Source organism: Protomyctophum bolini, assembly GCF_963924005.1.
Source record: "Protomyctophum bolini genome assembly, chromosome: 12".
NCBI classification, from domain to species: domain Eukaryota; kingdom Metazoa; phylum Chordata; class Actinopteri; order Myctophiformes; family Myctophidae; genus Protomyctophum; species Protomyctophum bolini.
In genome coordinates, this window is record NC_137873.1 from 7,440,099 (window position 1) to 7,463,519 (window position 23,421).

Genomic DNA, 23,421 nt, shown 5'->3' on the forward strand with positions numbered 1-23,421 from the left:
CTTGGGGTCTTTCTTTGTGTGTGTGTAAGTGTTTTAGATATTTCAGAGAGCCCATTGTCTCTGATGTCATGGACACTGGGCTCACTTACTTCCTGGACTATACATGTTGTCTCGGTAAGACAGCCCCTCCCCCTATCCACAAGGAGGAGCCGTGCGCAAAAAGCATTATGGGAATTGTAGTCCAGGAAGTATAAGTGAGCCCAGTGTCCATGATATCAGAGACACTGGGCTCACTGCTAAAAATCTAAAATCTAACATATCTAAAACCACATATTACACACATAGAGACACCCTCTAAACGTCATTAACATATTATTTTTTGTGCAAAAAGGGTGAAGTTTCCCTTTTTAAAGGTGATTCGCTTGCTTAGTCGCGCACCAGAAATAGCGCAGCCTATAGGTCGGCTATTTTTGGTGCGTGCCGTGGCGCGGATCCAAGTATACATCAGGCTACACTCCCCCACCCCCAAACCACCCCCAAACCACCCCCAAACCACCCCCAAACCACCCCAGGAACAAAAAAAGCAACAACATAAAACAAAAAAGTTAAAACTGACCACAAACTGGGAAAAACCAATAAGACCCAAATACAAAGCTCAGCTATATCCGACTATCCGGCCGGTATATCTTGTGGATATAGAGAGAGAGACCTATACAGTATATTGAATTGATCCACACTTTTTCGGGGATTAAAACTGCATTTGGGATCACAACCCCCCCCCCCCCCAGCCCAACTCTGCTTTCTCCAGTATTCATGGCATCCAGTACGAGCTGCAGACGCCTGCAGACGCCTCTGCAGTACGAGCTGCAGACGCCTGCAGATGCCTCTGCAGTATACGAGCTGCAGACGCCTGCAGACGCCTCTGCAGTACGAGCTGCAGACGCCTGCAGACGCCTCTGCAGTATACGAGCATGGCATCCATCCCCCTGATGCCCCCCCTGCAGTACGAGACGAGTACTGCAGTCTGCAGTGTACGAGCAACCACGTGCCCATGCGTCGAAGGAGAGCTTGCGTCATCTCTGCTCACTTCACCCCGGGGGGGGCCTGCAGGTCTTCTATACTCACACACACACACACACACACACACACACACACACACACACACACCTATTGGTGAATATAGTGACAGAGCCCTGAACCCGGAAGTTTACGGAATGCACTGGAGCGTTTTGTCACTATTTTTCGAGTTATACACGAACCAACCACGTGACCGGCGGTGTTTTCTCCCCCCCCCCCCCTCCCCCTCTTTCCCCATTCCCTCCCGCCCATTCCCTCCCTCCCCCCGCCGCCCTCCTCTCAATAACGGCGCAACAACTCTCGACTCCGGGCACGAAGAGCGATAAAAGTCGAGCTAGCTGCACAGCTGCGCCAGCTCCGGCTCGGGCGCGGCGTTGGCAGCCTGGCGTTGAACGCCCGCAGGGAGTCCCGGATGCGCGCCACCTCGCCGGCCGACAGCTTGAGGCGGTGGCGCAGCAGGCAGGAGAAGAGGTCCAGGGGCCGCGGCGCGGGCGGGGACAGCCGGTTGACGCGGTCCCTCATCTCCAGGAGCATGAGGAAGGCGGCGTCCTGCGTGCCCTGCGTGTAGGGGTAGTCCAGCTGCAGCACCAGGTCCTTGATGCCCTCGGGGTCGAAGTGCAGGCTGTAGCCGAACACCTTGAGCGTGTTGATCTTCATGTAGCCCAGGTTGGACGTCTGGTCGTCCAGGTCCAGCGGCTCGTAGAAGAGCGTCTCGTTGGCGGCGGGGTCGGCGTCCACGGCGGTGACGATGCGGCTGCGCAGGTAGATGTGCACCGTCTCGAAGAAGGACTTCCAGCGGTTGCCCATGGTCAGCGTCCAGTTGTAGCACTGCGCCGTGGCGCCGGCGTCCAGCCGCGTGCGCTCCCAGTCGGAGAAGTCGGGCTGGCCGGCGGGCATGAACCAGCTCTCCGAGTGGGAGCCGCCGAAGGGGTTGACGTAGACGGCGGGCACGGGCTCCAGCGTGGAGTTCCGCGTGGAGCACACCTGGAAGGAGATGCCCATCAGCATGTGGATGAGGTTGGACTTGTTCTTGTTGCTCTTCAGCGTCAGCAGCATCCTCTTCCGCCACGCCGGGTTGAACCAGCTGCCCAGGCGCACGTCGTTGCTGATGTAGATGGCGTGGACCTCCATGCGGCTGTCCAGACGCTGCAGGAGATACTTGACCTGTCGGGAGAGTGGACCACACACACACACACACACACACACACACACACACACACGCTGTCAGGATGAGTTAAACACACACACACACACACACACCTGCAGGCATGCACGGACATGCGATGGTGAGATGAGAGACACACTAACAAACAGACATAAAATGGTAAATGGTGCATTTATATGGCGCCTTTATCAAGGCGCTTCACATAGATTGTGCATTACCTTCACCCATTCACACACACGTTCACGGCGGAAGCCATGCAAGGTACCAACCAACCAGCACATCGGTAGAAATTTGGGGTCAGTGTCTTATGCCCACAAGGACACTTCGACATGTAGACAGGAGGAGGAGGAGGAGCCGGGATTCGAACCGCCGACCCTTATGGATCATTGGACGACCTGCTCTATACCTCCTGAGCCACCGTCGCCCACACATAGACAGTCGCTGACATACAGTGAAGTCCCCTTCGTCTATACCAGGCCGACGCCTAGAGGTACCCATCAGAGTCTTTGATGTGATAGGTACCTCTGGAAGCCACACCTCTGATGGACAGACAGACAGACGGACGGACGGACAGACGGACGGACGGACGGACGGACGGACGGACGGACGGACGGACGGAACGGACGGACGGACGGACGGACAGAACAGAACGGTACCTCTGCGTCGGACATGTCCAGGTCAAAGTTCAGGTAGTGGTCCAGGGAGGCGGCGGTGGCGGGCCGACACGCCCCCAGGTGCAGCAGGTTGCCGTGGTGACAGCCGCCGCAGCGCGTCACGTTGTCCGCCGCGCACGACGAGCAGGCGGTGGAGGGGGAGGAGCCCACCACGCAGGGCACCACCCCCTGGCAGGAGGGCTGGTCCAGTGGGCACGTGCAGCCGCCCGCCTCCTCCGAGAAGGAGCCCAGCACGCCGTGGTCGTTGCAGTAGAGCAGGGACTGGGCCTTGAGGAGCCAGAACCTCACGGGCCTGGAACACACAGTGAAAACACAGCCTTATATGTAGTAGAGCAGAGACTGGGCCTTGTGGAACCAGAACCTCACAGGCCTGGAACACACAGTGAAAACACAGCCTTATATGTAGTACAGCAGAGACTGGGCCTTGTGGAGGCAGAACCTCACAGGTCTGGAATACACAGTGAATCAGTACAATCAGTACAGCAGGGAATGGGCCTTGAGGAGCCAGAACCTCACGGGTCTGGAATACACAGTGAAAACACAGCCTTATATGTAGTAGAGCAGAGACTGGGCCTTGTGGAGGCAGAACCTCACGGGTCTGGAATACACAGTGAATCAGTACAATCAGTACAGCAGGGAATGGGCCTTGAGGAGCCAGAACCGAACGGGCCTGGAATACACAGTGAAAACACGCCTGGTACACTGGTTCTCAAAGGGGGGTACGCAGAGGTACTAAAGGGGGGTAAATGTAAAGCTAGACAAAAGTAAATGTTCTCAGGATGCTCTGATGAAAACCTGATTCGAGCTTGTAGATCTGCAATCTGAGAATCCCATCGTCAAATATTCGGGAAAACAGCGCCTCCCTCCCCTGACGCGAGGCAACAGTCTGTCTTGAGAGACTAGTAGATCTGTTACTTTTGTACTGTATTATTACATAAATGGCAAAGAATGGCATTGATTTCCCCCCCCCCCCCCAAAAAAAGTTATTCCACGACAGCAAAACGATATGCTGTAGTCGGATAAAAAAGCTGAAAAAAATAAAATAATAAGAAATTATGTAAAGGAGAGGAGTCATTACTGTGATGTAATATAAAGATAATATCAAGATTGATCGTGGCAGGGCTAAAGTTTCTGTACACCAATGTGTGTGGTATGGGTTCTGCAGTGAAAAGACTACACACACTTGGGCAAAAATCACTAAATTGTGTGGGAAAAGATCATTGGCAAGAGTTATAATAAAAATATTGTTTTTGGCAGGGATAACACTTCATGTTAAAAGCCATTTTGCTAATGTTTGCCATGATATATTTAGGCCTATGCCACTTGGCCCTGGAGCTGTGAGGAAAGATGGTATAAAGGTCATTGTTTGATTTGGACTTAAGTCGTGCCGTTACTCGTTTGGAATGAAATATAATTTTGACTGAGCTCGACTCTAAATACGACAATCTGGCCGAGGTTGCTGAAGCAGATTTCTATAAAGAGCAGTGTGGACAACTGGAGAGGACGACCGCACCATCACACAACTACGATGAGCCCAAATCTAATGTCAGACTGTTCTGCTTTATTCAGATGGAGTCAGTTTCAGCTTCCTGGCAACACGCTGAGATAGCCTGTTAACCCATTTTGGACTGAAGTCGATTAAAAGAAAATCTTCTAAATCCTAACCTTTTTCTGAAAAACCCATGTTTCTATATGTCAGTGGTGCTCAACCTTTTTCATGTCAAGGACCCCCAGAATTATCTCTATTGGGCCACGGACCCCCATCTCAAAATATGTAGTTCCAGGGACCCCCCAGAAGCCAATATTTTAGTAAAAAATGTTCGCTCTGAAAGAATATATATTCAAAGATTTGTGCCACATTTTCACGATTTTTCAAAAATAGCAGACCTACAAGCTCGTAGCGCACCACTCGGTGGCACGCTATGAGCTTGTAGATCTGCTATTTTTCAATAGCTAAAGCATAACGTAATGCTAACACCAAAAGGGGCTCCCGGCCAAAATGGCTTAATGACTAAAGTGTAATTGATTCCTGCGAGTGCCCTTTCCTGCCAATGTCCCGTGGTATTTCCTGCAACTTCCAAACCCATTATCGTAAAAAAAAAAAAAGAACAAAAGAAAGTCACTGATATTTGGACTCTTTTAATGTGGACATGCACACCTACACTAGTACACCACTAATGAGGTCCCGGACATTTTCTTGCCTAAGGACCTCAGCGTTTAATACATCCCGCCGAATACTCCCCAGGCGTACAGCCGGTGGAACTGCTCAACCTCCATCCATCTTCAAAACGCTTATCCATAGTCGGGTCGCGGGGGCAACAGCTCCACCAGAGTGATCCACCAGACTTCCCTCTCCTGCTCAGATGCTCAGCCTGATATTCCTAAACGTTAACCTATAAGTAAACTATGCTTGAACGGTTAAATCTAACATTTTAACCAGTAAATCTAACCCCATTCCAGTATAAAAACTATGTCTAACCCTAAACCTATTTATTCTAACCTTATTCTCAGTAAAACAAATACAACAATACTGGAACCGCCACCAGCCAAGCCTCTATGTGTGAGGTCGACGGAAGACATTTAGGGCAAGTGTGTTATAAGGCGAGCATTCCGGTTACCATCCAGCGTCACTGCATCTTCATAAATCTAAACACCTCTCAAAATAATGTTGTTCATGGGCAAATGTTTTGTTTTTTATCGCTGGTAATTACAGTAGGTGCATTGCAAGAAAACAGAGCAGCACACATACTTAAGCAACCCTAACTCAGAGCATAATATTCTCTCCCAAGAAGCGCCAGCAAATGTCCTTCATTTAGTGCGAATCAATTCCTCACTAGCCGTGACTGCTTTCCCTTTGACCGGCAAAACCCCACTATTGTGCACGCACGCACACACGCACGCACTCAGGCACGCACGCACAGCAGAGGGATGGGAGGGGACAGATGGAAAGCATAACAGGACAGCGGAGAGATGTTTTCTTCGCTTTTTTCTTTTCTTTTTTAATTTAACATAATCCCATTCATAGCGAGTGACTCTGTCTGGCTCATGATTGATGCTGCGCGGAGGCTTATCGGCCTACTTACAGAAGCCTTACAGAGGACAGGAGCAAAGCCCTTCACACGCCTGCTGCTTTTGGTTTCAGCGCAGCAGACATGTGTCTCCGCTGACAGCTACTGACAAGCTTTCTTAAGCCACATGTTCGCCGTTATATGTGTGTGCTCCGCTTCTTGGACTTTACACGTGGTTTTATAGATTCGCTTCTCAAACTGACAGTTCTCTCATAGATCTTTTCTTTAGCGCTGCATGTGGAAAAAGAAAATGCATGAAATCCACAGACTTTCTTTCTGTTTTGCTTTTCGCTCATTAACCCATTTACGCCTGAAAAAAGAAAAAGTCTTCTTAATCCTGACAGTTTTCTGAAATACCTATGTTTCTAGGCCTACAGTATTATCACTCAATAGGACCCCAAAAATGCTCCCCAGAAGCAAAGATTTGAGTTAAAAACGTTTGTTCTGAAAAAGAAAATCCAAATTTGAGGCACATTTTCACGATTTTTCAAAAAATAGCAGACCTACAAGCTCGGTGGCGCGCTATGAGCTTGTAGATCTGCTATTTTGCAATAGCTGAAGCATAATATAATGCTAACACCAAGAGGGGTTCCCGCCCAAAATCGGTTAAGGCGGTTTTCTTCTTTGGCAGAGATTTGAATCTAAGCAGCCGTGAGCAGCACATCATAAAAGCTGCTGCATATACGCCCTAACATCGCCCGTGGAGATGCTGCATATGTACCATGCAGTTCTGCACCAGTGTCACATTATTAGAATCTAATGACATAAGCTTTTATACTCCCCCAATTATAATCGCTCAAGTAAAAGGCTGTTAGCTCTTTGACCTGCACGTATTCCCAACGCATATCTCGAATGACTGCACCGACCGCACACTGCACAGCACCACCACCGCCACCACTGGCATCTGCTGATCCTCGCTCCCTCGTAGCCCTCTAACCGTTATGTCTGTCAGTTTACTGCTGCTAGCGGGAGTGTACGTGACGTCTAAATAACAGTGATTCCGTCCCTCGGCGCAGCCAAGGGGGAGTGTCGGACGGAGAGAAAGATCCAGGTCAGGGAGTCCGGCAGGGGCAGTCAGCCAACACATCATTAATCCATTCTGGACGGGAACCCCTTTTGGTGCATGTTTTTAAAAAGCATTATGTTATGCTTTAGCTGTTGAAAAATAGCAGATCTACAAGTTCATAGCGCGGCACCGAGTGCCGCGCTATGAACTTGTATAGGTCTGATATTTTTGAAAAATCGTGAAAATGTTGCTTGAAATCTTTTAATTCTTTCAGAGTTTCAGTTTTTAACTCAAATCTTTGCTTCTGGGGGGGTCCCTGCATGGAACAACATATTTTCAGATGGGGGTCGGCGGGATATTACATATAATTTTTGGGGGTCCTTGACTTGAAATATTGAGAATTACTGATACAGAAACACAATACATTTTAAAAATGTCGACGTCAGGCCTAAATGGGTTAATCAAGTTAGTGCTATGTCTCATGTCTGAAGGCAGATAAAGCACATCATCGCTGTCTGTCGGTCTAGGCCACTGCATGTCCAGTGCAGAGGGTTTCAATCTTTTTCATGTCATGTCAAAAAAGAATCTCCGTATTTGAGCCGCGGAACCACCATTTTAATGAGATTTAGCCTCTCAGACCCAAGACGTATGATCAGATAAGATTTTGTCCACAATTCCATCCATGCTGTATTGATGTGGTACCAGAGGACAGGGGTTCTCAAACCGTGGGTAGTGACCCCTCGGGGGGGGGGGTCACCAAATGATTTTGGGGGGGTCCCCAAATATATATATTTGCAACTGAATGGCTGGAAAATGAAAATGAAGAGTTTACATATAGTATACATAGTACATACCTTTAATGATTATAGCTGGTATTTATTTATGGTGTACTGTCTCGATTATTGAGGTTATTGTATAGCAGTCAATTTAAATATTGGGGGGAGGGAGTGGGCGGGGCGGGGGTCCCGAGACACTGCCAAAGCATCTCCGAGGGTCCCCGGCCAACAACGTTTGAGAACCCCTGCCATATAGGAGAGACTGCAGGCAAAATGTTGAACAAAATAAGAATTCTTCTACATTCTCTAATTGTGTCTAGACGTCTTGCAGATGTTTAACAATCGTTTATGAACTCTTGAGGGTGTAAAATGAAACAAAAAATAGCCCACTTTGTTTCATTTTATATTATTGAGTTGAAGATCTATAAGAGTCCACTGGTTGAGGACCACTGTTCCAGTGTATATCCGATGATGTTATGAATGCAATATAGTCACACGATATAATACTGTATAATTTATAAACCCCAAAGAGTCACCCAGATTTATTCATTTCCAGTTTCCACTAGAAAATAAATAAATAAATAAAAATCATATAATATTATGAATATTATGAAAAACGCCTCATGGATGCAGCATTTAGTAGGCCTATAGGGCAGGTTAATATACTTGCTTTATATCACTTAAGTACAAATAAAAGAATAGGCTACCATATCCTTTTAATATCAATGCAATACTGTATTGAAATGTACTTATTTTCATTAATTCATTCAAACTATTCAAATATGTTCTTGTGAAAATAGCCGACCCACAAGCTCACAACACGTTGCATCGATTCGTGACACATCGTGAGCTTGTACTGTAGATGTGCTATTTTCAGTTATTGTGGGCAGTGGGCTACTTCATTACTGCCCACTACTGGTGGTTAGTGGGATTTTCTTTGGTTAACAAAAATAAATGCGTATTATATAGCTGACAGTGCGCCTGCTTATTCAAACATTCGTATTTAGCCTACAGTAGGTATTTATTATTGTAGGCTATCTTCATTGCATTACATCGTCTGAGCTGCAGTTTGTCCAATCATATCACAGCTGGCTGTTTGTGGCGGGCGTTTACAAACCTCTGCGCTCGAGCTGTCAGCAGCAGTGCTGCGCAGCACAGTGAGGCCGGAAAATACCAGACCTACAAGTCCACAGCGCGTCGCATCGGCGACACGCTGTGGACTGATCTGCTGCTTTCTGGCTCACCGTCCGTCGTGACGTGTGCACCACGCAGAACGGAGAGTCGGCGACACTGTAGAGAAGAGGAGGTGAATTTTAGTTTTTAAATGTTTTCTTTCGTTTCAACGTTGTCTTGTTAAAAAAAAATATGGAGGGGAGACAGAACTCGACGTCGCGGGAGGCGTTTGTGCCACAAACGCCGAAAACAACAACTCAACAAACTTTGTGGACTTGTTATTTTCGGCATGACATGGATATTATATTGCTGCGTCATTCATTATGAGCTTCAGCCTTCAACACTAGCATGACTGAAGAAAAAAGGGACACAAGTAGCATTAATGAAGCTTAAATTCATATTTATGTTTTTTCAGACCTCTCAGAGATGCTAGTGATTCGCTGGAGCTTGACGGAGAGACGAGCTCCCACTGCCCCAGAAAGGTGCACCGTGGGCGGACAGGTGAAGCCGGACGAGCCCCCCGAAATCACGGAGGTCGCCGGTGATTGTGAACAGCTGTTCTTTGAAGTGTTGGGGGGGAGCACTTTATGGAAGAAGACGACGACAAAGGTACGAAAATGGAACTGTAATCCCTGCTATGCTGGCTTCCTTTATTTCCTTTATTCTCTTTCAAGGCAGCAATTATTGACACATTAGCACGTACACTAGCTAGGTGAACAGAACACACAGGTGTTACCAATGCTCAGGGCCGGATTAACACCTCTGAGGGCCCCTGGGCACTGAAGCTCGAAGGGCCCCCCTTCACGCTCGCGCAACAATTTTGCTGTTTTGTGGCAGTTTTATGCCGTTACATTGGCCTATTTCCGGTCGCCTACCCCCCCCCCCCAGAGTGCAGTGTTTCCTGCAGGAAAAAGCTTTGGCATGGTGCTGGGCGCGGGGGGGCCTTCTGGCGCGCGGCCTAAGGCCGCGCGTCGAAAATTTTGATTAATGAATGAATGAATTTGATTAATTAATTAAATAAGATTAATAAATTAAGATTAATTCGTATTATTGCTCTTGTATTGCTATTGGAGACACTGGGGGGACACTGGGAGGCACTGGGGAGGCACTGGGGAGACACTGGGGAGACACTGGGGAGACACTGGGGAGGCACTCGGGGGCACACTGGGGAGGCACTGGGGAGACACTCGGGGGCACACTGGGGAGGCACTGGGGAGACACTGGGGAGACACTCAGGGGCACACTGGGGAGGCACTGGGGAGACACTCAGGGGCACACTGGGGAGACACTCAGGGGCACACTGGGGAGGCACTGGGGAGACACTGGGGAGGCACTCAGGGGAACACTGGGGATGCACTGAGGGGACACTGGGGAGGCACTGAGGGGACACTGGGGAGGCACTGGGGAGACACTGGGAGGCACTGGGGAGGCACTGGGGAGGCACTCAGGGGCACACTGGGGAGGCACTGGGGAGGCACTCAGGGAGGCACTGGGGAGACAATGGGGAGGCACTGGGTGGACACTAGGAGACACTGGGGAGACACTGGGGAGGCACTCAGGGGGACACTGGGGAGGCACTCGGGGGGGACACTGGGGAGACACTGGGGAGGCACTGGGCAGGCACTGGGGAGACATTGGGGAGGCACTGGGGAGGCACTCAGGGGGAAACTGGGGAGGCACTCGGGGGACACTGGGGAGGTACTGGGGGGGTACTGGGGAGGCACTGGGCAGACACTGGGCAGACACTGCAGGGCAGACACTGGGGTGGCACTGGGGAGGTACTAGACATTTCATATCACACACACACCATGATTCACTAGCCACCTTTGGCATGGCGTGATTTATTTCAAGCATGGCGCATGCCAACAACATTGTGCAGGAAACCCTGGAATGACAGCGAATCTAGCACATTGTTGCTGCTTTACACACAATTGCACTTTTCAGCTCCCCTTCTCACCAACAATAAAACACTAATCTTTTTAGACACCATTTATTTCATTCCGATTAGCAGGGACATTTTCTGTAAAAAAAAAAAAAAAAAAAAAAAAAAACGTTTTTTTTTTTTTTTTTTTTTGAGGGGCCCCTGTTGCCCAAGGGCCCCTGGGCACGTGCCCAAAGTGCCCATATGGTAGATCCGGCCCTGCCAATGCTAATTAATTAATTAATTCACGCAACAACAGCGGACTTGAAGTGAATGGAACAAGGAAAAGTGTGTGTGTGTGTGTGTGTGTGTGTGTGTGGGTGTGTGTGCGTGCGTGCGTGTGCACGGTTTACTCTGACAGAGATAGATATATATATATATATATAGCTACAAATGGAAGTTGGAACCACGTCGGGTCCATTTGGTTCCATTTGGTTCCATTTGTTCTCTCACAGAGTTACAGACTGTGCGCCGACGCAGTGCTGCAATTTATTGTTGTGTTGTGTTTTTGGCACAGGTTGGCTAAAGTGCATTTGGTCATTGTGGGTCTAATTTAATAGACATTATGGATGGTTCATGGTTGTGGTACTATATAGGATAGGTAGACATTATTTACAAGTATGGGCACATTGTTCAAGCTCTAAGCATTTTAGAGAGGCCTTGTTTTAACCACAGTGTGGCGCTGTAGGCTACGTGTGTGTGTGTGTGTGTGTGTGTGTTATTGTACCAGTAAAGCTTAACAATCCAACTCCTGATCTTTGCACTGGAAATATCTGGCTTTATAGTTTTCAAAAGTATAACTTTTATTTGAACTTTCCCTCACTCTTGTACTCTTGTACTCTGTAGTGACGCATTTTGGGCTGCATGCATAAATATTTATCTACAAAACAAAAAATCTCTCTGGTCCCCTCTGGACCCATAGGCCTATAACTACCACACCGAGATCATATTGATTACCATGTTTTAATTCACCCTCATGAGGGCATCTTTCCCCATTTAATTCCAACTACTTCAGCTCCCTTATTTTATTATATACCAAAGACAGTGATACATGGGTTATGGGTATGCAGGTTTTTTGAAGTATAGTGCGAATGGGGGGAACATTAGTATTTCAAGCCAGACATCTGCCTATAATATTAATCCATGAATGATGAATGTACAGCACAAACTACATTCATCTTAGCATCGTTGTGGCACATATTGATATTATGTAGTCTGTGAGTCTCACATGGTCGGACTGTTGCCTCTCTCGCAATTCACTGACTGACTAACCAGCAGCAGTGTTGTTTTTGGCAGCATTTTAGTCATAGTCTTTTGAATAGTTTTCCTTTAGTTTTAGTCACATTTTAGTCACCAGGAATGTCTTGGTGTTAGTCTAGTTTTAGTCGACTAAATATCATAAGATTTTAGTCAACTAAATCCACGGCTGATTTAGTCAACTAAAATGTATTTTGGCGGGCCTTGATGCCGTTGTAACGACTGATTTTACACTCGCAACCAAGTGTAAAATGACTTATACTAGATCTCTTGTCCACTAGTAGTCCCTTCCTTACATTTTAGTCTAGTTTTCATTTGTTGACGAAATTGTCAATATATTTAGTCTTAGTTTTAGTCATCGTAGCTTAGTTTTAATGTAGTTTCCATTTAGTTTTCGTCAGTGAAAAAAGGTAGTCGACGAACATTTTTCGTCTTAGTTTTAGTCGACAAAAACAACACTGACCAGCAGGCTCTTTCTGCCTTGTTCCGCCTAGTTTATGTGGAATTTGCTTAAACAACTTTTTTGGGGAAAACAAACATGATATGCCCTGCAGTCACCATGCTGCAGCTGTGATGTTCCTTTATTACTGACACCAAGTTATGCCTGAGGAAGGCCCGGAGAGACCGACACGTTGCTTCATTCGTGTACCGAGAAAATACACATTGTGCGCGGTGTATACCTTATTGCTTTCTTTGATGTCCACTGGCCTACGCACCTGTGCATGCATACGCCTAAACATATAATAGCTTGCTGCTATAGCAGAAATGGAAATAAAGCTAAAATAATCTAAAGATATTCAGAAATGACAAAGAGAATAAGAGATTACTCAGACTTCGGGAGGTGTAGTTAATCTAGACTCTATGCTAGCATTCAGAGATTGTGGAATAGTTGTCTGGAGCTACGCAAGACTATATACATACATTATTATGCCATAACTCACTCACTCCCTCTCTCTTCCTGTTGTACTGTGTGTGTGTGTGTGTGTGTGAAGTGGAAAACACTGAAGAACCTCAGAACGTAGTCAACAAACGTACTCAAATCGGCCTCTCAGAAACCAAAACATCATCAGGCATTCTATCCTTCATCCTCCCATCCATCCATACCAAACATCCTCTAGCAGCCTCGCTCTTTCACCGCTGGCCTTCACACCTTGCTCTTTGAAATACTTAATAATCTGAGGGGTTGCAGACAGGGCAAGAAAAGGACAGACAAGGAAAAGGATTACGAATTCGGTGGCATTTCACATTGCAAAATATTTTTTTCCAAAATGTAAAAATATTATAATAAGGAATTAATTTGGATAATGGCAATGGGATTGTACAAATTGTCACTTTATTTAATCCCAAAGGTTTGGACTGCATTTAATTTTCAACACACAACCTGACTTTCTGTGTGTGGAACTTTCTGTGTGTGGAACTTTCTGTGTGTGGAACTTTCTGTGTGTGGAATATAAATATTGCCTTTATTGACTGAGTGACTTGGTGTTGGGTTGAAACCACCTACAGTGTTTTGAAGTATGTAGGTGATATGTCAGTATAGACGGCTAGTGAGAGCATTCAATGCTCTGATTAAACTTGATTATGTCCTTTTCAATGCACTGTTGGCGTTTTGAAACGGGTGGTGTCTTTCTGCAGCTATAATATAATCTCATATAGTACTCTAGGGCTGATCACACTGTAATTTTTCCTGTACGCGCTGACAGCAGGCCAAGGGCATCAATTCTGATGTTTGTAATCGGTCAAAAACTGTGGGGTACATCAATCTGGGGGCCGCTGTCCCTCTGGCTTATCCCATTCTGGGCAAGAACCCCTTTTGGGTGTTAGCATTATGTTATGCTTTAGCTATTGAAAAATAGCAGATCTACAAGCTCGTAGCGCGCCACCGAGTGGCGCGCTACGAGCTTGTAGATCTGCTATTTTTGAAATATCTATATATTTCAGAGCGAACATTTTTAACTAAAATATTGGCTTCTGGGGGGGGTTGTCCCTGGAACTACATATTTTGAGATGGGGGGTCCGTGGCCCAATAGAGATAATTCTGGGAGTCCTTGATATGAAAAAGGTTGAGCACCGCTGACATAGAAACAGCTTTTTCAGAAAACTGTCAGGATGTAGAAGACATTTTTAGAATGTGATCTCAGGTCAGAATGGTTTATATCTACTGTGTATACTGCTAACTGGGACGGTACCGATGCTGGCCCGTTTTTCAGACATGCAAATCTGCCTGCCTGGCACAAGCCCCGACCTGCCGGTACTGATGATGGATTGGGCTGTGGGATGGATGGTCATCATGTTTGTTCTTGCGGCAGCAGAACCGTGTGAGAATGTTCATTCAACGCCCAGAGCTAATCAAGGCTAATGGAGCGCTGTCATAGAATCACAGCAGTCATCGCATGACACGATGACACAGCTAACGAATGAGAGTGCACTGATTTTAACCCATTTTGGGCGGGAACCCCTTTTGGTGTTTTAAACATTGTGTTTATAATTTAGCTATTGAAAAATAGCAGATCTACAAGCTCTTGTAGGTCTGCTATTTTTTTAATCCTGCAAATGTGGCGCAAATTTGGAATATATATTATTTCAGAATGAACGTTTTTAACTCAAATCTTTGCTTCTGGGGGGGGGTCCCTGGAACAACATATTTTTAGATGGGGTTCAGCGTCCTCTTACATAAAAAATGTGGGTTCCTTGACATGAAATATTGAGCACCACTGATATAGAAACATAGGTATTTCAGAAACTGTCAGGATTTACATGTAGAAGACATTTAAATTCAGGCCAAAATGGGTTAAAAAATGGCATACTATCTGTGATTGGATCAGGATTGAGACATACAGTACATACACTATATGTGTGGGCTGATAGCTCTCTCTCTCTCTCTCTCTCTGTCTCTCTCTCTCATGTGGAATGTCGTCAGACACGAACAGCCATGTCTGAAGTCTCTCTCCTGAGACTATATATATGACATCATTAACTATGACTTCATTAACTATGACATCATGGTCTGCCTTTGATTGACTAGTGAATAATAGTGATACGAACTAAAATGACATGAGGATTAGAGTCACATACAGTACCACCATGATGCTACTTTCAAGGCCGCAGGTATAAAAAAAAGAGAAATCCACTCCATACATCTCCATCGTTAACCTATTTAGACCTGAGGATGATTCTAACAAAATGCCTTCTAAATCCTGACAGTTTTCTGATGTTTCTATGCCAGTCGTTCTCAAACATTTTCATGTCGAGGACCCCCAGAAATATAATGTAATTGGCCGCCGACCCCCCATCTGAAAATATGTTGTTCCAGGGACCCCCCCCCCCCCCGCCCAGAAGCAAAGATTTGAGTTAAAAAACATTCACTCTGAAAGAATATATTCAATCATTTGGGCCACATTTTCACGACTTTTCCAAAAATACCAGACCTACAAGCTCGTAGCGCGGCACTTGGTGCCGCGCTACGAGCTTGTAGATCTGCTATTTTCCAATAGCTTAAAACATGACACAATGCTTGAAAACAACCAAATGGGGTTTCGCGCCCAAAATGGTTTAATAGAGCGTGCCTCCGGGCGGTATAGATGATGTGTGCTCCGCTGAGCGTTGTGCGTTTCTCTCCTTTCCTCCATATCAGGATCTCATTTGCAGAGTCTGAGCGTGATTCATTTGTAGATGAACCGCGACGACATGACATTTTGGTGTAGGTAGGTGGGTGGGCGGGTTGCTGCCGGCGTCTCGGGTGAAAACACACGCGTGTGTTGAATTACCCTCCACTTTACTGCAGTACGAGACTGGCACCGCACCGCACGCTGGAAATATGGTCTCTGCACATGCGGTGATTTCCCTCCATTCATTCCCTGACCGACTTAACCCATTCTGACCTGAGATCAGATTCTAAAAATGTCTTCTACATCCTGACAGTTTTCCATTCTGACCTGAGATCAGATTCTAAAAATGTCTTCTATGTGTCAGTCGCTCTTCGATTTTTCAAAAAATAGCAGACCTACAAGCTCGTAGCGCGCCACTCGGTGGCGCGCTATGAGCTTGTAGATCTGCTATTTTTCAATAGCTAAAGCATAACATACTAGTGCTAACACCAAAATGGGTTCCCGTTCAGAATGGGTTACTGCGGGGGAAATCACACACAACGTTATGCCCAAACACTTCCTCTGCTCTCTCCCTCAGGCCTGCATAAATCAGGCCTGCAAAAAAAAACCCAAACTAAAATTACAGTTATTATAAAACAAATGGATTTGTGCCGCCTGGTTAAAACATAAATATAGATGTCGTTTTTGTGCTCGCTGAACGGCCTCCTGATAGCTTGTTGCCGCTTGTCGGAGTCAGGTTAAGAGTTTTACTTTGAGTGACACGTCGGAGGGAACGAACAGGGGAGGGGGAGAGAGAGAGGGGGGGGGTTAAGAGTTTTACTTTGAGTGACATGTAGGGAGAGAGAGAGGGGGAGAGGAGGAGAGGAGAGGTGAGAGAGAGGGAGTTGGATTGACGGATAAAGGGGAAAGGCTTGTCAGGGAAATTAAAGTCCTCGGTAAACGAATGCTGAGCTGTCGATCTGCGAGAGCACTTGATTATAACATGCCACTGCACTGCAACGCAGCACCAATCCCCCATGCACTTCATCTCTCTCTCTTTCTCTCTCTCTCCCCCCTCTCTCTCTCTCCCCCCCCCCCTCTCTCTCCCCCCCCTCTCTCTCTCTCTCCTCCTGCACCGTCTCGGCTATCTATAATTGTCTTCCTCTGGGCCTCTTTGTCATCTTTCTTTCCTTCTTTCAATCTCTCCCTTTGACTCCACATCGTTCAATCACGGCCCGCCTTTTTCACGGTGATAACTATCGATAACAATTTCTTTACCTATTCACATATCGGCCTACTGTAGGTGAAAATGACAAAATGTGTGATAAATATGAAAAAGCTACTCCTGTGAAAGCGTTGTTATCATTATAATACATTACTTATATTAATCCTATATCAGGCTCATGGACTAAAAAACTATAGTTCTGAACTGAACCAGTTCCCGGACGGTGGAAAAGAGGCGAGAGAGAGAGTGTTGGAGGAGGTAGCCTGGGGTCCACCTATGCTTTCTATAGCATAGGCAGCTCCCGGAAGGATAATCTAGACGTGTGTGTGTGTGTGTGTGTGTCAATTTAACAAAGTTGCAGACGATCAGAAATCGGCAGAGAGTGAGCGACGTTTGTGCTACTCTATGCCGTATTGAAGTGGACTCGGTCCCAGACTTTTTTTTTTCCTTCTCCCTGGAAATAAAAACGTCTGGGTTTCCGAGGCTATGGAGGAGGAGGAGGCAGTCCTTCTACCGCGGCAGGAAAACACCGCCAACAAGCTGTCCCGTTAGGCTACTGAACGATGACTTTAAAGGCGGTGTAAAGTTCTGTAAACGGAACGTTTAATGGCGTTCAAGAGACCACTGCAGACCGCTCAGTGCAAAGTTAAGGGTTTATATACGAGAACGGTCTTCAGGGTGGCACAGGGTGTCTATCCAGAGGTCAAATTTCCGAGGGCTTTTGGTTGCAAGCGCATGTCAAATGGAATAGTAGAGAGGCATAAAATGTACTCCTCTTTCTGTAATAATTATGTTGGTCCACTTATCTCTATGATGGGACTATTTTGAGGACCAATTGTTTCTACTTGCCAGCCCACATAGAGCCCCATTGTGTGAACCCGGACATTTTGTAGTACCCTATAAAGTTATGTTAGAAATGTTGAGTATGGGTCCCCAGCATTTAGAAACTGCCGGATGCTAACTTGCATTGTTGAGCAATTGTCATAATTAGCATAATAAGCTGGGGTACCACTGACAACCTATAAGGCAACATTTTCTAAATTCCATTGTGCTTTTAAAGTTGAAGTGACATGTCAAACTATGGGGTTTTCATGTAAAAAACACACTCTTTCGGCTAAAAACGGCCATAGCCGTCAACACAAAAGTGATGAGGTCAGCACATTTGGGCACATAAGTGCCTATGGCCGAATTGAACCGAAGGAGTGTTTTTCATGCAAAACTAATGCTTGCAATAGATTCAGAATCATGAAAACCCCCTAGTTTGACACGTCACATGTTGCCTTATATAGGCCGGCATATTATTAATGGTACCCCAGCTTATTATGCTAATTATGAAAATTGCCCAGCGTATACAAGTTAGCATCCGGCAGTTTCTAAATGCTGGGGACCCATACTCAACATTTCTAACATAAAACTTTAGGGTACTCAAAATGTCCGGGTTCACATTCTGGCAAGTGGACTGCATTGTATTTGTGGCATAGTGACACAATGGACATTATTCAAATAGTTCAGAGGAGTGTGGCATGGGAGAGAGAGCGCTAAAATGTAGACTCGCACACAAGTCATTGTCTAAACACTTTGCTCATTAGCGACTGAGGACAATCTCCCAGCTTTCTTCCCAGGAAATAATTGGAGTAAAACAAACGGAACAGAAAATGCTGTATTGAACCAGTCCAACGTTTACATTGTGGCCCTTTTGTTTTGACACTGTGATACATTTTTGTCGACAAAACCAACTGTACATTTAGGGCTCCATTTTCGTCACTGCTAAACCCCTTATCCCTAAACTAGTTAAAATGGCCAGTCTTCAAGCTCACATGTCAATGTACTCAGCTAGTTGAACTATTCAAAAATGTTTATCAAAATAGTAAAAAAGGCAAAACATTTTAGGGATAAGAGGTTTACCGGTGACGAAAATGGAGCCCATTGTCTACTAAAATCTTATGATATTTAGTAGACTAAAACTAGACAAAAACTAAAACATTACAGCTGACTAAAAAATGAAAACATACTCTGATCTGAATTTCAAGGCAGGAACAACAGGCAGCAACTTCCTTTTCCCTCAAACCGATATTTCTCAATAAAAGCTGCAGGCTACGAGAGCTTGTATTGAGAAAAATCGGTTTGAGGGAAAAGGAAGTTGCTGCCTGTTGTTCCTACCTGTCGACTACAAAACAATACTACAACATGACGTAACGATATCATCCTCTCCCGACAGGATCATACGGACTTTTGAAACAGAGACCAGGCTTTCCTCCGAGGTGGTGGAAAGCCTGGTGAGGCGAGGTTAATAAATTATTGAATGGTTATGGGGCCCAAATAAAATTTTCATATTTTTCTATATACAGTACAGTACAGTACAGTACATCACAAACCATCCTGTCTGGGACGGTTCTGCTTTCTCTGTCCCCGGAGTCTGACCCAAACACAGAGAGTCAGCGCTCTCAGTTTCATACGTGTAGCACATATCTGGAACAGAACACTGCTGCTCTGCAACTCTTCAAGGACACCTCTCACTTCTTTAACCCATTTTGACCTGGGAACCATTCTGCAAATGTCTTCTACATCCTGACAGTTTTCTTGAAAAAGCTATGTTTCAATGTCAGTCGTTCTCTCAAACACTTTCATGTCACTTTTCACGATTCTTCAAAAATAGCAGACCTGCAAGCTCGTAGCGCGCCGCTTGGTGGCGCGCTATGAGCTTGTAGATCTGCTATTTTTCAATAGCTAAAGCATAACATAATGCTAACACCAAAAGGGGTTTCCCACCTAGAATGGTTTAAAAGACAAAAGTAGCTTGTTTGACTGCACTTGTAAAAAATTTTTTTTTCTTGTTTCACACCGTATATTTTCTATCGATGTGTTGACTTACTGTTAATATGAATATATAACTTAACCAAGTAAACTTGCCTTTTTTTCCCTCTACACCGAACCTCTTCACTGAAAATAGCCGATCTGCAAGCTCACAACACGCTCTCAACCCAAAACACTTTCAATAAGCAGGGTAAACTCAAGGTAATGCATCAAATGCATATAAGTGATCTAAGGATCATAAATTATGGTAAACCAAGAACCTACCAACAGTCTGAACATTATTATAATATCAAAAAATAAATAACATGCACATTGAAACTATACAAACTATAGGTAAACAAATGAACAACAAATGAATAAATCACGTTTTAACTCTAGTGTGAGACTCCAAGGTCGTCGAGGCTATAGAGAAAGTGCTATACGGCAAGTTTCTATAATCTATGCAGGCTATAGTTTGTTCATTTCATCATTGAACAAAGATCTCTATGGTTTTTGAGCGGTGCAACCACTCCAAGGAACAGCAATGTCCGTGTTCACCCAAGTGTTGTCCACCTACGTATGTGATGTTAATGAGCACCAGTATATGACTATGGGTACCAGTAGCGGACTCCAGAAACAGAGAGAGGGATAGCGCTGCACTGTTGACTGCTAATGTGAGAGAGAGAGAGAGAGAGAGAGAGAGAGAGAGAGAGAGGTGGGGGGGAGTTGCACCACTCAGTTCACACGGGTGTGATTTTTCCACTGCATACCTGTCTCGGGGCAGGCTGACGCGGGGCAGTTCGGGGCAGCGTTTGTATACATACCTGTCTCGGGGCAGGCTGACGTGGGGCAGTTCGGGGCAGCGTTTGTATACATACCTGTCTCGGGGCAGGCTGACGCGGGGCAGTTTGGGGCAGCGTTTGTATACATACCTGTCTCGGGGCAGGCTGACGCGGGGCAGTTCGGGGCAGCGTTTGTATACATACCTGTCTCGGGGCAGGCTGACGCGGGGCAGTTTGGGACAGCGTTTGTATACATACCTGTCTCGGGGCAGGCTGACGCGGGGCAGTTTGGGACAGCGTTTGTATACATACCTGTCTCGGGGCAGGCTGACGCGGGGCAGTTTGGGGGCAGCGTTTGTATACATACCTGTCTCGGGGCAGGCTGACGCGGGGCAGTTTGGGGGCAGCGTTTGTATACATACCTGTCTCGGGGCAGGCTGACGCGGGGCAGTTTGGGGCAGCGTTTGTATACATACCTGTCTCGGGGCAGGCTGACGCGGGGCAGTTTGGGGGCAGCGTTTGTATACATACCTGTCTCGGGGCAGGCTGACGCGGGGCAGTTTGGGGGCAGCGTTTGTATACATACCTGTCTCGGGGCAGGCTGACGCGGGGCAGTTTGGGGCAGCGTTTGTATACATACCTGTCTCGGGGCAGGCTGACGCGGGGCAGTTTGGGGGCAGCGTTTGTATACATACCTGTCTCGGGGCAGGCTGACGCGGGGCAGTTTGGGGGCAGCGTTTGTATACATACCTGTCTCGGGGCAGGCTGACGCGGGGCAGTTTGGGGCAGCGTTTGTATACATACCTGTCTCGGGGCAGGCTGACGCGGGGCAGTTTGGGGGCAGCGTTTGTATACATACCTGTCTCGGGGCAGGCTGACGCGGGGCAGTTTGGGGGCAGCGTTTGTATACATACCTGTCTCGGGGCAGGCTGACGCGGGGCAGTTTGGGGCAGCGTTTGCTCAGGGTGAAGAGCTTTCGGATGATCTTCTGGGCCTTCCCCAGGACCAGCGCGGTGCTGGCCTCCAGCTGGGCGTAGCGCTTCTGCAGGGACAGGTCGCCCGACCACGACTTGGCGATGGTCGACACGTTCAGGAAGCGGTCCGTGGGCAAGTGCCTCAGGAAGGCCTTGAAGTCTTCTAGAGAGAGAGAGAGAGGGGGGGAGGGGGGGGGGGGGTGTGGTAGAACATGGGGGGGAGGGGATGGGAGGGGGAGGGCGTGGGGGGTAGAACAGGTGGTGAGGCGAGGTGTGAAATGAAACGGCAGGGTGCAAGTGGAGAGAGAGGGTGAAGAGAGAGGAGAGGAAAACAAGAAAAGTGGAATTAATTGCGGAGACGGGTAGTTGGGGTTGAAAAGGAGATTCTTTTAAACACCTCATTATGTGTGAGAACCTGTTCGTTTCAATGTCGTCACATTCCTGGTGATGTGCAAAAAGGACGACCGAGAACGTTCCTGACACGTATTTTCAGACGGAACAAAAGTACCTGTGATATTTTAATGAGTCGTCGTTTCCAAAGTGAACACCTGCACCTTAATGTGCGATTATGTGCAATTATGCGCTCACACACCCCCACCATTAAAAGCCCACGGAAGTTACAATTATACTGCTTTGTACAATATTGTCATTTTACAAACTCACTCCTTATGGGAAGAGTGATGGCATTCCTTCATGTGCAGATGGTAAAGATTACATGTTATTTAATTAGTAATTTAGTTTAAACTAAATGTAATGAGAATGCATGGGATACTGTCTTGTGGATATAGGCTTGTGTGCATTAGTTGCAAAACAAACAAGCAGTAGCCCATTTTATTATTTTCACGATTTTTCAAAAATAGCAGACCTACAAGCTCGTAGCGCGCCACTCGGTGGCGCACTACGAGCTTGTAGATCTATCTTTCAATAGCTAAATTACAACATAATGTTTAAAACACCAAAAAGGGTTCCTGCCTGTTGGTTGGCATGCAGTCTTAGTATAGGCCAGGGGTTTTCAACCCGAAATTATATTGGGGGGGGTCCCCAGATTATTAATGGGCAGCTGTGGCTCAATGATCCATGGGTGGGCGGGTTCGAATCCCGGCTCCTCCTGTCCACAATCCTTTGGCAAGACACTGAACCCTACATTGCCTCCAGTGAGTCAGTCGGTGCTAGCTCGCCACCATTGGTGTGTTAATGTGGGAAGTGAGGACGCTGGCGTCGACTGTTCGCCGCTTCACCTCCCAATGAATGAATGAATGAACCGTTGTAATCGCTTTGAGTAGGCACGTAGTGCATAGAAAAGCGCCATAAAAATGCAATTCAGGCAATCGGCAATCGGCAACATCAGCTCAAACAAGACAGGGCGTGGCTCCCCTGTGCATCGCTGACATAATACTGATGAACAACGATGGCAGATGAGTTAATTCATTCACAAATGCAAAATGCACGCACACAGTTGCACACACACGCACAGGCACACGCACACGAAAGCACTCTCGCATGCACTTGTGCACGCACACACACACACACACACACACACACACACACACACACACACACACCTTCAATGGCATTTAGATACTAGTTTAGGTGTTTTATGTAAATCGCCATCATTTTGCTTGCTATATAGCCAAAGGAGCCTGCATATCTTTGTGAGCAGCCCTTGACTTAAAATAAAACAAAAACAAAACAAAGTTGAGCACTGCAACTACAATAGATTGAACTGTCAGAATAATGGCCGCCGCCCTGGAACACTACAGTTCCTTTCCTTCCTCTCAGACTGGGGATTGCCAAAAGCTATTTCTGTACCCAGATCATTTGAATGCCATTATCCCATTCTGAACGGGAACCCATTTTGGTGTTGGCATCATGTTATGCTTTAGCTATTGGAAAAATAGCCAGATCTACAAGCTCGTAGCGCGCCACCGAGTGGCGCGCTACGAGCTTGTAGGTCTGCTATTTTTGAAAAAAATCGAAGAACGACTGACATTTTTTTTAGAATC

The 23,421-nt window shown here is 46.6% G+C and overlaps 1 protein-coding gene across 1 annotated transcript in view; it reads right to left on the bottom strand.

Annotated features, from left to right (window-relative positions):
* Positions 1–1,351: 1,351 nt before the first annotated feature.
* brinp2 (bone morphogenetic protein/retinoic acid inducible neural-specific 2) overlaps positions 1,352–23,421 on the bottom strand; it is a gene marked incomplete at both ends in the record, with an annotated part of 162,354 nt that continues 140,284 nt past the window's right edge. The window contains 4 exon segments of the mRNA XM_080778844.1: positions 1,352–1,392; positions 1,395–2,181; positions 2,839–3,148; positions 21,359–21,581. Coding sequence (XP_080634970.1) covers positions 1,352–1,392; positions 1,395–2,181; positions 2,839–3,148; positions 21,359–21,581 — 1,361 coding nt within the window.